Raw genomic sequence first — 18287 nt, 5'->3', positions numbered from 1 at the left:
CTATATTTGCACATCTCTCACATTTCTCCCAGATATCTTTATGTTTCAACATTGCAGAGTTGCTGCAAAGGGATGAATACAAAAGAAACTACTGGTTGTAGGAATCTGGGGCGTCATTCTCCGACCCCCCGCCGGGTCGGAGAATGGCCGTTGGCCGCCGTGAATCCCGCCCCCGCCGAAGTCTCCGCTCCCGGAGATTGGGCGGGGGCGGGAATCCAGCCGCACCGGTTGGCGGGACCCCCCGCTGGATTCTCCGGCCCGGATGGGCCGAAGTCCCGCCCAGGAATTGCCTGTCCCGCCGACGTAAATCAAACCTGGTATTTACCGGCGGGACCAGGCGGCGTGGGCGGGCTCTGGGGTCCTGGGGGGGGGGGCGGGGCGATCTGACCCCGGGAGGTGCCCCCACGGTGGCCTGGCCCGCGATCGGGGCCCACCGATCCGCGGGCGGGCCTGTGCCGTGGGGGCACTCTTTCCCTTCCGCCTCCGCTACGGCCTCCACCATGGCGGAGGCGGAAGAGACTCTCCCCACTGCGCATGCGCGGGAAACTTTTGGCGGCCGCTGACGCTCCCGCGCATGCGCTGGGAAACTGACAGCGGCCGCTGACGCTCCCGCGCATGCGCCGCATTTCCGCGCCAGCTGGCGGGGCAACAAACGCCATTTCCGCCAGCTGGCGGGGCGGAAATCCCTCCGGCGTCGGCCTAGCCCCTCAATGTTGGGGCTAGGCCGCCAAAGATGCGGAGACTTCCGCACCTTTTTGCCGGCGCGATGCCCGTCTGATTTGCGCCGGCTTTGGCGCCAGTCGGCGGGCATCCCGCCGTTGGGGGAGAATTTCGCCCCTGGAGTGCAATCCTAGTTTGGTTGTGTTGCTGACAAAGAGCACAATTAATAACCTCTTAACGATGGAATATTTAAGTCGCGTTCCAGATTAGCATATTCCGTGAAGGATTTAATAAACTGGATGTAAACCTAATGGCTTGATTATTTTCCAAATCACATTTATATGTGAATGCATACCTAGGCCAGAATCTCCGGCCGTAGGGATTATCTTTCCCTGCTGGAAGCGCACTCCCGCCCGCGGGTTTCCTGGAGGCGTGGGGTGGCTTCAATCCTATTGATAAGCGGCGGGAAGAGTGAATCCCGCCGCCAGTGAACAGCACGTCACCAAGGAAACATGCGGCTGGGGTCCGGAGAATCCCACCGTTACTCTGAGTGCTGGCAATATCTTATATAATAATAAACACCAATTACATGTATTACACAGAACATATTTGAGTCATGTTAATTTTAACAATTCTGAATAAGCAGAAATGTCAAATGCCCGCATAATTAAAACAACAATCATTATATATAATCCTTGAAGAAAAAAATTAAGGTGAATTTAAAAAAGAGAAAAAATTAGAAGTGATAACAGGTATCTAATTCTCTTGACTCTGGCACAATAGCTATTTATAGACAAATGAGTCAATTTACAATGACATAGCATTTAGAGCACAGTAACATGTCAGGTGCCCAACAACTTCATGTCAGTGTTTATGCTGTCCGGAAGTCTCCTTCCACTTTACTTAATCCAACATTATTGACTTAATTTCTATTCCAATCACCTCCATGAAACTGATCTAGTTTCCCCTTAAATGCTCTTTACCTTTACTAATCCATGGTTTAGGAAATTCCACATTCTTATCAAGATCTGAGTCAAGGCGTTCCCCGGAATTTCCTTTTGGATTTATTGGTGATTATTATTTTTATGGCCCAGAACTTCCAATTTGCAGGGAGGGACACAGGGAGCGGGGGGTCATAGCCCAGGTGTGCTCCAGAAGATGCGCCAACGAACTCCCCAAAGGTCCCCGCACAAGGACTACATGGCAATGGTCTGGGAAATTTCAACTTCCGATGGACAACTACCCTGCACCGGGAACCATCTGAAATTCTAAGTTAAATTGGAGACTTAGAAATGTTTGAAGGATTAAAACCAGTTCTAACTCTTGGCCAGCTCTACACCTACCACTCCCACCTGCCCACCTCCCTGACCACCCACTGGATTCCACCCCTGCCATCTCACCCCCCTCCCCGACTACTCCCCCTCACCACCCACCCACCCCCCTGACCCACTGGATTCCAACCGCCCCCCTCCACCCCCAGACTACTCTGCCTGACCACCCACCCATAATGACCCTATGACCACACCCACTAACCCCAACTAACCCCCCCAAACCTCTTACCAACCTCCCCACACTCGCTGACCACTCACCCCCCCCCCCCAAGCTATCCTCCTGAGCCACCTACCCATTCTTGACTACTCCTTACCTCCGAAACTATCCAGTCCCACCCTCTGATTACACTCCTGCTCTTCGACCACCCTCTCAACACTCTGACTATCTCACCCAACCGATTCCGCTGATACATGCCATCAACCTTCCAATTATCCCTGACAACCCCCTTGACTCCGCCAAATCTGCCCAACCTCTCCACCCTACCCGACTACCCTTCTGAGTCTTACTCCCATGATTAGCCTTTGGCCCCTCAACTAACCACCCAAACCTTGACTAACCCTGCAATGCCCCAAGTACACTCCCAATGGCCTGACTACGACACTCCAACCCCTCCACTCCCCCAACCCTGCAATATATCTCCCCAACTCCCGAGTATGTCCCTCATCACCCAACTACCCTCTCATCTCCTAATTACCCCCCGGCACCCCCAGACCCATTTCTGACCACCCAATTTCCCTCTTGATCACCCGACCCTCCTGTGCACCCCCTCCCCTCTCCCCCACCCCTCCATTCATCGCCACCCTCACTGAACCACCTAACCTAACACCCCTGATCACCCGGACCGCCTCCGACCATCTGACGCCTGCTGAGCCAACCAAACCACCCCCCAGCACTCAATCCCCACCCTACCAACCAATCCCTCCCCTACCATCCAACGTCACCACCCAACCCCCCGACCACCCAACACCTTCACCCATTTACCTTACATGATTACCTCTCCCTGACTTGTCCAAGTGGCTGGGATATTAAGCTGCTTTACGACAGCTTGTGTCATCAAAAGGGGTGGGTTGCGGGGGTGGTGGCTTCACATCTCCTGATGCTGCTGCCCTGCACTGGAAGGAGCTGCAGCACTGGACATTTCTCACTGGGTCCAAGATGGAAGATGGGAGTGAGAAATATGCTCCCAACCTTGGTAAATAAAAATGAGTGGAGTGGCAATCCAACAGTATTTGCTACTCCACAGAGGTACTGGCCCTGTATTCTTTAAATTCGGTCTCCCCAGATCTCTATTTCTACCCTCACAAAATGATCAGAATTTTGAAACCCCAATCAGATTATCTCTCAGTTTCTTTTTTTTTTTAAAAGAAAAAATCCCTGACTTGTTCAATCTTTTGGGATAGTTATAATCGCCTCACTTCTGATAATATTCTCGTTAATGTAATTTCCCATCTTCTCCAGTGCCTCAACGTCCTCACCATAATATGGAGACCAGAACTGTTCACTATAATCCAAATGTGGTTTAACCAAGGTATAAACCTTGCACAAAACATATCTGCTGTTGGTGAAATCACTCTGTGCTTTAGTGCTATAGTATTTGCTATAAAGTAGTCAAATGACGTATGAGGAGAGATTGAATCGGTTAGGATTATATTCGCTGGAGTTCAGAAGAATGAGGGGGGTTCTCACAGAAACCTATAAAATTCTATCAGGACTGGACAGGGTAGATGCAGGAAGGAAGTTCCTGATGGTGGGTGTGTCCAGGACCAGGGGTCACAGTCTGAGGATACAGGGTAGACCATTTAGGACAGAGATGAGGAGAAATTTCTTCACCCAAAGAGTGGTTGGCCTGTGGAATTCTTTGCCACAGGAAGTAGTTGAGGCCAAAACATTGCAAGTTTTCAAGAAGCAGTTAGATATAGCACTTCGGGTGAAGGGAATCAAAGGATATGGGGGGGAAAGCGGGATAAGGTTATTGAGTTGGATGATCAGCCATGACCATAATGAATGGTGGAGCAGGCTCGAAGGGCCGAATGGCCTCCTCTTGCTCCTATTTGTTATTTTTCTACATAATACATTTGAGATACTAATTCCAGACAAATCAAGTCACAAAAATTGCAACACCTGTACCAGGAACTAACATAAATAATTCTAGTCATAAAGACAAGAGCTGAAAAATAGTGCATAATAAATAAGGTTACTAAAGTAGTGAAATGATGAGATATTTTAATACCTGCTGGCCTCAACACTTACCCCTTCATTGTGTTTTTCACCTGTACTTGTTAACATCTCCTGTAAAGCTCTGACAGATAGTGATTGCTCCAACACAAAAACACAGATGGAGAGATCAGGAGGGACATACTGTGAACAAAGCAAAAACAAGAATCTTGTCAATATGGTTATTTTCTGTCACGTGGTCAAACAATTTTTCTTCTTTCCTGTAAAGAACAATTTTAATATAAATTGAGGTCTGGCAGATCAAGGGAAAGAGAGGTGAAGTAACCAGGTTAAACGGGAATTTCATGTCTGCCTATTTGGTTAATCCTTTGCCAAGTTACACTAACTTGAGTTTGAGGAAACATGCTGCATGTACATGTATGATAAAAAGCTTAGAAACTTTGCTGTCGTTAAATCATACCTGTGCTCCCCATTAAGTATTCTGTGCAAAGGTTACATTTGGTCAGTTCTTTCTTTTTAATAAACATTTTATTGAGGAATGTTTTGGTTTTACACCGACAACAAAATAAACAATATACATGAATCTGTAAACATAGTACAAAAGCTGTCTTCCTCCCTTACATGTCCCACCTTTATTAAACCCCTACCCTAAGCTAAACTAACCCCCTCTCCCCCTTCTGCTGATGGTTAATTTTCCGCAAAGAAGTTGACAAACGGTTACCACCTCCGGACGAACCCTAACAGTGACCCTCTCAAGGCGAACTTGATTTTCTCCAAACAGAGAAAGATAGCCATGTCCGATAGCCAGGTCTCCGACATCGGGGGCTTTGAGTCCCTCCATGCTAGTAATATCTGTCTCTGGGCTACCAGGGAAGCAAAGGCCAGAATGTCTGCCTCTTTGTCCTCCTGGATTCCCGGATCTTCCGACACCCCGAAAATCACCACCTCTGGACTGGGTGCCACCCTTGTTTTTAACACCGTGGACATGAAATCTACAAACCCCTGCCAGAATCCCCTAAGTTTTGGACATGTCCAGAACATGTGGACATGGTTCGCAGGCCATCCCGCACATTTTGCACACCTATCTTCTAACCCAAAGAACCTGCTCATCCGGGCCACTGTCATGTGAGCCTGGTGAACGACCTTGAATTGTATCAGGCACATGTTGTGGACGTATTGACTCTACACAACGCGTCCGCCCATAGACCATCCTCTATCTCTGCTCCCAGCTCCTCCTCCCACTTGCGCTTCAGCTCCCCGGTCTGCGTCTCCTTTGACCCCATACGTTCCTTGTAAATGTCAGAGACCCTCCCTTCTCCCACCCACCCTCTGGAAACTACCCTGTCCTGAATCCCCCTTGCTGGTAGGAGTGGGAAGGTTGAAACCTGCCTGCATAGGAAGTCCCGCACCTGCTGGTACCTGAATTTGTTTCCCTTCACCAATCGAAATTTCTCCTCCAGCGCCCTCATACTCGGAAAGCTCCCTTCTATAAACATATCCCCCATCCTCTCAATCCCTGCTCTCTGCCATCTCCAGAAACCCCGTCCATCCTTCCCAGGGCAAACCGGTGATTATTACAAATTGGAGACCAAACCGATGCTCCCTCTGGTCCCACATGCCTCCTCCATTGCCCCCAGACTCTCAGGGCTGCCATCACCACAGGGCTGGTGGAGTACCATGCTGGCGGGAATGGCAGAGGCGCCATTATCAACGCCCCTAAGCTGGTGCCCTTACATGAAGCCGCCTCCATACGCTCCCATGCCGACCCTCCCCCACCAACCACTTCCTGAGTGTGGCTATATTCGCCGCCCAATAGTAGTTACTGAAGTTTGGTAGCGCCAGCCCGCCCTCTCCCCGGCTCTGCTCAAGCATCCTCCTCCTTATTCACGGGGTCTTGCCCGTCCATACAAAGCCAGTGATCACTTTGTTGACCCGTTTAAAAAAGGACCGCGGAATAAAGATGGGGAGTCACTGGAACACAAACAGGAATCTCGGGAGGACCGTCATCTTCACCGTCTGCACCCTCCCGGCCAGTGACAACGGAAGAGCGTCCCACCTCCGAAAATCGTCCTTCATTTGGTCTTCTAGTCGGGCCAGATTAAGTTTGTGTAACCGTTCCCATCCCCGCGCCACTTGGATGCCTAGATCCCGAAAGCTTCCCCCTACCACTCTAAACGGCAGCTCCCCCAGCCGCCTCTCCTGTCCCCTTGCCTGGACCACAAACATCTCGCTTTTCCCCATATTTAGTTTATGCCCCGAAAACCATCCAAATTCCCCCAGAATCCTCATGATTTCGTCCATCCCCTCGGCTGGGTCCGATACATACAGGAGCAGGTCTGCGTAAAGCGAGACTCTGTGCTCCACCCACCCACCCTCCGGACCAGCCCCCTCCAGCCCCTTGAGGCTCTCAGTGCAATTGCCAGCGGCTCTATGGCTAATGCGAACAACAGTGGGGAGAGGGGGCACCCCTGTCTAGTCCCCCGATGCAGCCTAAAATAGTCCGATGTTGTCCTCTTCATCCGTACCAAATGAGCCTGATACAGCAACCTGACCCAGTCAATAAAGCCCCGCCCAAATCCAAACTGTCCCACTACCTCCGACAGATATTCCCATTCTACTCGATCAACGGCCTTCTCTGCATCCATTGCGACCATTACCTCTACCTCCCTACCTTCCGGGGGCATCATGATCACGTTTAATAGCCTTCTTACATTGGCCACCGACTGCCTTCCCTTAACAAACCCCATCTGGTCCTCCCCAATAACGTCCAGAACACAATCCTCAATCCTAGAGGACAAAATTTTGGCCAGCAGTTTGGCATCCACATTCAATAGGGATATCAGCCTGTAGAACCCACACAGCTCCGGGTTCTTGTCCCGCTTCAGGATCAGCGAAATTGTGGCCTGTGACATCGTCGGGGGAAGCACAACTCTCTCCCTTGCCTCATTGAATGTCCTCATCAACAACGGCCCCAATATCCCAGAGAACTTTTTATAGACGTATTATTGAGAGGCAGCATGGTTTTGTGAAGGGGAGGTCGTGTCTCACTAACTTGATAAGAGTTTTTCGAAGAGGTCACAAAGATGATTGATGCAGGTATGGCAGTGGATGTTGTCAATATGGACTTCAATAAGGCCTTTGATAAGGTCCCTCATGGTAGACTGGTACAAAAGGTGAAGTCACACGGGATCAGGGGTGAGCTGGCAAGGTGGATACGGAACTGGCTAGGTCATAGAAGGCAGAGAGTAGCAATGGACGGGTGCTTTTCTAATTGGAGGGCTGTGACTAGTGGTGTTCCGCAGGGATCAGTGCTGGGACCTTTGCGGTTCGTAGTATATATAAATGATTTGGAGGAAAATGTAACTGGTCTGATTAGTAAGTTTGCAGATGACACTAAGGTTGGTGGAATTGCAGATAGCGATGAGGACTGTCAGAGGATACAGCAGGATTTAGGTTGGTGGAGTGGCAAATAGTGTTGACGATTGTCACAGAATTCAGCAAGATTTAGATTGTTTGGAGACTTGGGCGGAGAGATGGCAGATGGAGTTTAATCCGGACAAATGTGAGGTCATGCATTTTGGAAGGTCTAATGCAGATAGGGAATATACAGTGAATGGTAGAACCCTCAAGAGTATTGAAAGTCAGAGAGATCTAGGTGTACAGGTCCACAGGTCACTGAAAGGGGCAACACAGGTGGAGAAGGTAGTCAAGAAGGCATACGGCATGCTTGCCTTCATTGGCCGGGGCATTGAGTATAAGAATTGTCAAGTCATGTTGCAGCTGTATAGAACCTTACTTAGGCCACACTTGGAGTATAGTGTTCAATTCTGGTCGCCACACTACCAGAAGGATGGAGGCTATAGAGAGGGTGCAGAAGAGATTTACCAGGATGCTGCCTGGTATGGAGGGCATTAGCTATGAGGAGCAGTTGAATAAACTCGGTTTGTTCTCATTGAAACGACGGAGGTTGAGGGGCGACCTGATAGAGGTCTACAAAAGTATGAGGGGCATAGACAGAGTGGATAGTCAGAGGCTTTTCCCCAGGGTAGAGGGGTCAATTACTAGGGGGCATAGATTTAAGGTGCATACGAGGCAAGTTTTTTTACACAGATGGTAGTGGGTGCCTGGAACTCGCTGCAGGAGGAGGTGGTGGAAGCAGGGACGATAGTGACATTTAAAGGGCACCTTGACAAATACATGAATAGGATGGGAATAAAGGGATATGGACCCAGGAAGTGTAGAAGATTGTAGTTTAGTCAGGCAGCATGGTCGGCACGGGCTTGGAGGGCCGAAGGGCCTGATCCTGTGCTGTACTTTTCTTTGTTCTTTGTTCCAACTCCACTGCGTACCCGTCCGGGCTCGGGGCTTTACCCGCCTGCACGGCCTTCAGACCCTCCGCTATCTCTTCCATCCCGATCGGGGCCCCCAGCCCTTCTACCAGCTCCCCGTCCACCTTCGGGAAATTCAGCCCCCTCGGAAGTGCCTTATCCCCTCCGGCCCCGTTGGGGGTTCCAACCCATACAGCCTACTGTAAAAATCCTGAAAAGCCTTATTCACCCTTGCTGAGTCTCCAACCAGGTTCCCATCTCCATCCTTTACTTTCATTTGGTCAGTACTGATATCCACCCGCCTCTGAAATATGCCGTTATAGAGAGTGATGGAATCCGTGGTTTCACAGCTGGTGTTTTTTCAGACAAGGCCTAACTGAAAATGCATCTGAGAAAGGAAACTGATCCTCACATTTTTCCAAAAAAACTAAAACTGAAACTGAAGTTGGAAACCACAAATTCCGGGGAGACTGAAACTATTTGATACCATATAAAATGGCACAGAGCCATTGGAGCTCAGAAGACACCCCCAATGGTCTTGTACAGGCAGGCTGAAGAAGACAGTGACAAGATCCAGAAGCTGAGAATAGGCAAATAAATAGTAGCTTCAATTATTCTGTTTCTTGAAGATAATATTCTATACCATCTGGGCCATTGTAAGCAGAGTTGAGGAGGTTTTGCAGATGTGGACCAGGAATTTGTATTGGTTGTGTGCAGTTGTTGGCTGGCTAAATCATAGAAGAGGAGCTGGAAATCTTCTTGGGGAAGACAGAGGTTTGAAGGATTTTGTGACAGAGACTGGTTAGCACTGCTGCCTCACAGTGCCAGGGTCCAGGGTTTAATTCCCACCTCAGGTGACTGTGTGGAATTTGCACTTTCTCCCCGTTTCTGCCACGGTTACCTCCAGGTGCTCCGGTTTCCTCCCACAGCCCCAAAATGTGCAGGTTAGTTTGATTGGCCTCTTAATGTACAGGTTAGGTTAGGGGGAGACGGTGGGGAAGTGGGCCTCAGTCAGGTGTTCTTTCGAAGGGCCGGTCTAACTCCTGCTGCACTGTCGGAATTCTATAATTGATGACATATGTGCTGAGTGGATGCTGAGCCTATTTGTGAGGTCTGTCTTAGTTGTGCCAGCCATTTAATGTGTAATTTATCATTGTTATATTTTTAGCTGTTCTGCTTTTCTTTACAGTTGAAACAAAGCATGAAAAGGGTGACACTTCACTGGTTACTTAACCAGTTGTCAGGCTTTATGTACAGAGGTGTTTTCTTGCTCACAGTCAAAGATGGAAGAGAGGGAAAATCTCCCAAGTGTCTCTGATGATGTCACCACAGTACATAGAGATGCATTGACTTACAATACATAACAATAATTAACTGCAATTTGCCTGTTAACTCATGTTTATCCAATGTTGATTCTGGGTTTTAGAGTACAGGTGGTTACCCAAGAGAATAGTTAGTGTTTGCTTTGTTTGACACTTGTATAGTAAAGATTCTTCTGTTTTAAAACATGGAATTTTGTGGCTTCATTCTTTGAGTAAATAACTGGTATTTTGAATTTATTATTGTTTTAAATAAGCTAGTGATCTTTACTGAGGTTGTAACAAGGTAGTGTTGGCTTCCAACAAATAAGTAAATCTTGAAATAATGAACCACACAGGAAAATTATATGAACAATAGAGAAGATATGTCCATCCCCTCTTAGGTGATCAAAACCCATCCAATCCTCAAATACACATGCATTTCCAGTAGTATCTGCTGTATATCCTTCAGAAGAAAGAACTGGCTGATTTTCCTCTTGGTAACCCAAAGCCACAGACAGCATAGAACATAGAAAAATACAGCACAGAACAGGCCCTTCGGCCCACGATGTTGTGCCAAACCTTTGTCCTAGATTAATCATAGATTATCATTGAATTTACAGTGCAGAAGGAGGCCATTCGGCCCATTGAATCTGCACCGGCTCTTGGAAAGAGCACCCTATCCAAAGTCAACACCTCCACCCAACACTAAAGGCAATTTTGGACACTAAGGGCAATTTATCATGGCCAATCCACCTAACCTGCACATCTTTGGACTGTGGGAGGAGACCGGAGCACCCGGAGGAAACCCACGCAGACATGGGGAGGATGTGCAGACTCTGCACAGACAGTGACCCAAGCCGGAATCGAACCTGGGACCCTGGAGCTGTGAAGCAATTGTGCTATCCACAATGCTACCATGCTGCCCTTAAGAACAAATAAATCTACACTATATCATTTTACCGTAATCCATGTACCTATCCAATAGCTGCTTGAAGGTCCCTAATGTTTCCGACTCAACTACTTCCACAGGCAGTGCATTCCATGCCCCCACTACTCTCTGGGTAAAGACCGAGCTCTGACATCCCCCTATATTCTCCACCATTCACCTTAAATTTATGTCCCCTTGTAATGGTTTGTTCCACCGGGGGAAAAAGTCTCTGACTGTCTACTCTATCTATTCCCCTGATCATCTTATAAACCTCTATCAAGTCGCCCCTCATCCTTCTCCGTTCTAATGAGAAAAGGCCTAGCACCTTCAACCTTTCCTCGTAAGACCTACTCTCCATTCCAGGCAACATCCTGGTAAATCTCCTTTGCACCTTTTCTAAAGCTTCCACATCCTTCCGAAAATGAGGCGACCAGAACTGTACACAGTACTCCAAATGTGGCCTTACCAAAGTTTTGTACAGCTGCATCATCACCTCACGGCTCTTAAATTCAATCCCTCTGTTAATGAACGCGAGCACACCATAGGCCTTCTTCACAGCTCTATCCACTTGAGTGGCAACTTTCAAAGATGTATGAACATAGACCCCAAGAACTCTCTGCTCCTCCACATTGCCAAGAACTCTACCGTTAACCCTGTATTCCGCATTCATATTTGTCCTTCCAAAATGGACAACCTCACACTTTTCAGGGTTAAACTCCATCTGCCACTTCTCAGCCCAGCTCTGCATCCTATCTATGTCTCTTTGCAGCCGACAACAGCCCTCCTCACTATCCACAACTCCACCAATCTTCGTATCGTCTGCAAATTTACTGACCCACCCTTCAACTCCCTCATCCAAGTCATTAATGAAAATCACAAACAGCAGAGGACCCAGAACTGGGGCGTCATTCTCCACCGGCAGGAGTCTCCGTTTTGCCGGCACCGGGGGGTTTCCCGACGGCGTGGGGCTGCCCCACAATGGGAAACCCCATTGACCGGCCGGTGTTACGGAGACTCCCACCGGCCGGTCGGCGCAGAAATGTGGCGGGGCGGGTAGGAGAATTTCGCCCCTAATCCCTGCGGTACGCCACTGGTAACTCGGATCCAGGCTGAATATTTGCCATCCACCACCACTCTCTGACTTCTATCGGTTAGCCAGTTCGTGATCCAGCTGGCCAAATTTCCCATTATCCCATGCCTCCTTACATTCTGCAGAAGCCTACCATGGGGAACCTTATCAAATGCCTTACTAAAATCCATGTACACTACATCCACATCCTTCATCCACATCCTTGATTACCTCCTCAAAGAATTCAATAAGACTTGTAAGGCAAGAACTCCCCCTCACAAATCCGTGCTGACCATCCCTAATCAAGCAGTGTCTTTCCAGATGCTCAGAAATCCTATCCTTCAGTACCCTTTCCATGATTTTGCCTACCACCAAAGTAAGACTAACTGGCCTGTAATTCCCAGGGTTATCCCTAGTCCCTTGTTTGAACAGGGGCACGACATTCGCCACTCTCCAATCCCCTGGTACCACCCCTGTTGACAGTGAGGACGAAAAGATCATTGCCAACGGCTCTGCAATTTCATCTCTTGCTTCCCATAGAATCCTTGGATATATCCCGTCAGGCCCGGGGGACTTGTCTATCCTCAAGTTTTTCAAAATGCCCAACACATCTTCCTTCCTAACAAGTATTTCCTCGAGCTTACCAGTCTGTTTCACACTGTCCTCTCCAACAATATGGCCCCTCTCATTTGTAAATACAGAAGAAAAGTACTCGTTCAAGACCTCTCCTATCTCTTCAGACTCAATACACAATCTCCCGCTACTGTCCTTGATCGGACCTACCCTCGCTCTAGTCATTCTCATATTTCTCACATATGTGTAAAAGGCCTTGGGGTTTTCCTTGATCCTACCCGCCAAAGATTGGTCATGTCCTCTCTTAGCTCTCCTAATCCCTTTCTTCAGTTCCTTCCTGGCTATCTTGTATCCCTCCAACGCCCTGACTGAACCTTGTTTCCTCAGCCTTACATAAGTCTCCTTTTTCCTCTTAACAAGACATTCAACCTCTCTTGTCAACCATGGTTCCCTCACTCGACCATCTCTTCCCTGCCTGACAGGGACATACATATCAAGGACACGTAGTACCTGTTCCTTGAACAAGTTCCACATTTCACTTGTGTCCTTCCCTGACAGCCTATGTTCCCAACTTATGCACTTCAATTCTTGTCTGACAACATCGTATTTACCCTTCCCCCAATTGTAAACCTTGTCCTGTTGCACGCACCTATCCCTCTCCATTACTGAAGTGAAAGTCACAGAATTGTGGTCACTATCTCCAAAATGCTCCCCCACTAACAAATCTATCACTTGCCCTGGTTCATTACCAAGTACTAAATCCAATATTGCCCCTCCTCTGGTCGGCCAATCTACATACTGTGTTAGAAAAGCTTCCTGGACACACTGCACAAACACCACCCCATCCAAACTATTTGATCTAAAGAGTTTCCACTCAATGTTTGGGAAGTTAAAGTCACCCATGACTACTACCCTGTGACTTCTGCACCTTTCCAAAATCTGTTTCCCAATCTGTTCCTCCACATCTCTGCTACTATTGGGGGGCCTATAGAAAACTCCTAACAAGGTGACTGCTCCTTTCCTATTTCTGACTTCAACCCATACTACCTCAGTAGGCTGATACTCCTCGAACTGCCTTTCTGCAGCTGCTATACTATCTCTAATTAACAATGCCATCCCTTCACCTCTTTTACCACCCTCCCTAATCTTATTGAAACATCGATAACCAGGGATCTCCAACAACCATTTCTGCCCCTCTTCTATCCAAGTTTTCGTGATGGCCACCACATCGTAGTCCCAAGTACCGATCCATGCCTTAAGTTCACCCACCTTATTCCTGATGCTTCTTGCGTTGAAGTATACACACTTCAACCCATCTCCGTGCCTGCAAGTACTCTCCTTTGTCAGTGTTCCCTTCCCCACTGCCTCATTACACGCTTTGGCGTCCTGAATATCGGCTACCTTAGTTGCTGGACTACAAATCCGGTTCCCATTCCCCTGCCAAATTAGTTTAAACCCTCCCGAAGAGTACTAGGAAACCTCCCTCCCAGGATATTGGTGCCCCTCTGGTTCAGCTGCAACCCGTCCTGCTTGTACAGGTCCCACCTTCCCCAGAATGCGCTCCAATTATCCAAATACCTGAAACCCTCCCTCCTACACCATTCCTGCAGCTACGTGTTCAGCTGCACTCTCTCCCTATTCCTAGCCTCGCTATCACGTGGCACCGGCAACAAACCAGAGCTGACAACTCTGTCTGTCCTGGCTTTTAACTTCCAGCCTAACTCCCTAAACTCGTTTATTACCTCCACACCCCTTTTCCTACCTACGTTGTTGGTACCAATGTGCACCACGACTTCTGGCTGCTCACCCTCCCCCTTAAGGATCCTGAAGACACGATCCGAGACATCCCTGGCCCTGGCACCCGGGAGGCAACATACCTTCCGGGAGTCTCGCTCGCGACCACAGAATCTCCTATCTATTCCCCTAACCATTGAATCTCCTATTACTATTGCTTTTCTATTCTGCCCCCTTCTCTTCTGAGCCCCAGAGCCAGACTCAGTGCCAGAGACCTGGCCGCTAGGGCCTTCCCCCGGTAGGTCATCCCCCCAAACAGCATCCAAAACGGTATACTTGTTTTGAAGGGGATCAGCCACGAGAGGTCCCTGCACTGACTGCCTGTTTGTTTTTTTCCCCCTGACCCAGCTATTCTTGTCCTGTACCTTGGGTGGGGTTACCTCCCTGTACCTCTTCTCTATCACCCCCTCTGCCTCCCGGATGATCCGAAGTTCATCCAGCTCCAGTTCCCTAACACGGTCTCTGAGGAGCTGGAGTTGGGTGCACTTCCCGCAGATATAGTCAGCGGGGACACCGGTGGTATCCCTCACCACCCACATACTACAGGAGAAGCATGCAACTGGCCTAGCCTCCATCCCCTCTTACCTTAGAGAATATAGCTGCCCTGTGGACCAACTGGATCTCCGCCCTCCGACTCTGCTCCCAGTCAGCTGCACTCTCTGTAAACTCCTGGCTCTCTTCTCACTCTTTGTGGAAATGTAGGAAACAAAATGGAAGGAGCACCTTACTCCCTCCTCACCTAACTCCCTCAGTCACCAAACTCTCACTATAGCACTCAAATGCACCAAATTCAGCACTCCCTCAGTCACCAAACTCTCACTATAGCACTCAAATGCACCAAATTCAGCACTCCCTCAGTCACCAAACTCTCACTATAGCACTCAAATGCACCAAATTCAGCACTCAGTGCAAACAAAGTCTGGGGCTGGTTTAGCACACTGGGCTAAACTGCTGGCTTTGAAAGCAGACCAAGGCAGGCCAGCAGCACAGTTCAATTCCCGTACCAGCCTCCCCGAACAGGCACCGGAATGTGGTGACTAGGGGCTTTTCACAGTAACTTAATTTGAAGCTTATTTGTGACAATAAGCGGTTTTCATTTCATTTTCATTTCAATGTAGGGGATCACTTTTATACTGTGAATCTAGCCTCTGAAAACTGGCCTAATCCAATTAACTAATTAACAAGCTCCAGCTGCAAGTGCCTACAAGTAGAAGCTTTGTTTAAAGCTGATTGAAAATTCACCTTCTTCTAAACGAAACAGCAACTTTTAAGTTAATTAACTAAATAAAAGACTAGACTTTAGATAAAAATGAAGCCTTATACTCCCTCAGTCACCAAACTCTCACTATAGAACTCAAGTGCACCAAATTCAGCACTCATATTAACATATTTCTGACACCTAACTGAGATCAGCACAGAATAGAAATTAAATAAAATTGTTGTATTATTTAGGTTATCTAGATATGTGTTGACAATCTCTTATCAATTACATGGTTAATGATAAGAGAAACAGGTGATGGGTATTGTACATATAAATAGGGGATAGCTGGGACACTGAACAAGTCAACAAACTTTCACAATAAAGAAAAGCTTTGTGTGTCGATTTCAGCTTCACAAGCCAGCTTGCATCCTGTTAACATATATAAGTGGGGGGAACTTTCCTCTTCCATTAAATTGGCACGGTAGCACAGTGGTTAGCACTGTTGCTTCACAAAGTCAGGTTTCCAGGTTCAATTCCCGGCTTGCGTCACTGTCTGTGCGGAGTCTGCATGTTCTCCCCGTGGCTGCGTGGGTTTTCTCCGGGTGCTCCGGTTTCCTCCCACAAGTCCCGAAAAACGTGCTGTTAGGTAATTTGGAGATTCTGAATTCTCCCTCAATGTACCCGAACAGGCGCCGGAGTGTGGCGAAGGGGATTTTCACAGTAACTTTATAATAATAAGAATAACCTTTTCTTGTCTCAAGTATGAAGTTACTGTGAAAAGCCCCTCGTCGCCACATTCCGGCGCCTGTTCAGGTAAGCTGGTACGGGAATTGAACCCGCGCTGCTGGCCTTCTTCTGCATCACAAACCAGCAGTCTAGCTCACTGAGCTAAACCAGCCCATTGCAGTGTTAATGTAAGCCTTCTTGTGAAAATAATAAAGATTATTATATTATTATTAATTGAACTAGACCTTCATAAGACATCATATAAATACACCACAATTAGTTAACTGCAGAAATGCCAACTCTTCCTGTTATGACTGGAAATTAAGTGTGGAGTGCAAAAAAGAATAAAAACAGGGGCAAGGCAAGCTCCTCCAAAAAGCTACATGATTCTCAAAGGAAAAGGAATCACCAGTAATAGAACACTGTGGGATTATTAATAGGAGCTTTTTCCAAATGGCCCATCACCCTGAATGAAAGTGCAGATAAATGTAAATGCAGAATTTTGACACATCAAGCCGCTTTGTTTTGAGGCCAGAAACTATGACTTTCAGTTCTTTGAAGAACAATTTCCTAAATGCTTTCATCCATCCACATATGGTCAAACAGTTAGAGTCATTCGAGTCATAGAGGTTTACAGCATGGCAATTTGTCAATGCCGCCCAGTTTTTACCACTGAGCTGATCTCAATTATCCGCATTATGATTGGCTAAATGCTTTTTAAAAGACAAAATTGTATCTGCCTGTACTACTGCCTCTGTTCCAGACACTCACCACCCTCCATAAAATAATTGCCCCTCTGGACCCTTTTCTAACTCTCCCCTCTTACCTTAAACCTATGCACTCTAGTTTTAGACTTCCCTACCTTTGGAAAAAGATGTTGACTATCCACCTTATCAATGCACCTCATTATTTTATAGACCTCTATAAGTTCACCCCTAAGCCTCCTACATTCCAGGGGAAAAAGTCCCACGGGATTCTCCGAAATCCCAGCCAAGTGTTGACGCCGGCGTCAATGGGCCTCCTGGCCCAGTCATTCTCCCCTTCCTGGGGGGCTAAAATGGCGACAGAGTGCTGTGTGTTGCTCTGGGGTTGAAAGCCGGCCCTACATGGCCGGTGTGGGTCCGCACATACGTGCCATGGTCGTCTCCGCGTCTGCCCCGGGCAACATGGTGGAGCCCTACAGGGGCTCGGCGCGGAGGAACATAGGCCCCCCCGGAATGAGCGCGGTTGCCGATCGGTGTCCCCCGATCGCACAGGCCTGTCCACCACGGAGGCGCCCCCACCCACACCCCCCACCGGAGTTGGATCCCCCCACAAGGATGACTCCCACAGCCAGAAAGCCGAGGTCCCGCTGGGTGGGACCATATGTAAACCAGGCCGGCGGGACTCGGCGGGCACTCGGCCTTTGAGCGCAGAGAATCACTGCGGGGGCTGCTTTCAAAGGCTCCCGACTGGCTCCGCGGCGACCGCGATTGGTGACCGGAGAATCGGCGGCCCAGAGTCGGAGCGGCGTGGCGTGATTCTCACATCCCCCCCCCCCCCCCCCCCCCCCCCCCTCCCCGGTGCGTTTCTCCAACCCGGCGTGGGCTCGGAGAATCCCTGTCCCAGTCTATCAAGCCTTTCCTTATAACTCAAACCATCAAGTCCCGGTAGCATCCTAGTAAATCTTTTCTGCACTCTTTCTAGTTTAATAATATCCTTTCTGTAATAGGGTGACCAGAACTGTACACAGTATTCGAAGTGTGGCCTTACTAATGTCTTGTCCAACTTCAGCAAGTTTGTGAAAAGCTGGCAGAGTGAGGATTACCTCGACGTCGATTCTCCAATTTCTGTTACTAAAGCCTTCTCCTAATATAAAAGACATGCATAGTATTTCTTACGATCTTGATTAAACATCACGTCTATGTTGATTCTATCATATCACAGGGCAGCACATTTGTTAGCACTGCTGCCTCACAGCGCCAGGGATCCGGATTCAATTCCAGCCTTGGGTGATTGCCACTTCTTCCCTGTGGGCTTCGTCCAGGTGCTCTGGTTTCCTCCCACAGTCCAAAGAAGTGCAGGTTAGGTGGATCGGCCAGGCTAAATTGCCCCTTTATCCAAAGATATGCAGGTTAGGTACAGTTGCGGGGATAGGTCGGGGGAGTGGGCAAGGGTGGGGTACACTTTCGGCAGTTGGTGCAGGCTCGATGGGCCAAAT

General features: G+C 48.4%; 1 protein-coding gene across 1 annotated transcript in view; it reads right to left on the bottom strand.

Moving 5' to 3' along the window:
• The window catches only part of ryr3 (ryanodine receptor 3), a 593334-nt gene that overhangs the window by 436504 nt on the left and 138543 nt on the right, over positions 1-18287 (bottom strand). The window contains 1 exon segment of the mRNA XM_072484927.1: positions 4243-4350. Coding sequence (XP_072341028.1) covers positions 4243-4350 — 108 coding nt within the window.

This window comes from Scyliorhinus torazame, chromosome 2 (genome assembly GCF_047496885.1).
Source record: "Scyliorhinus torazame isolate Kashiwa2021f chromosome 2, sScyTor2.1, whole genome shotgun sequence".
NCBI classification, from domain to species: Eukaryota; Metazoa; Chordata; class Chondrichthyes; order Carcharhiniformes; family Scyliorhinidae; genus Scyliorhinus; species Scyliorhinus torazame.
The sequence above is the reverse complement of the archived record's forward strand: the minus strand, read 5'-3'. Positions and strand labels throughout refer to the sequence as shown.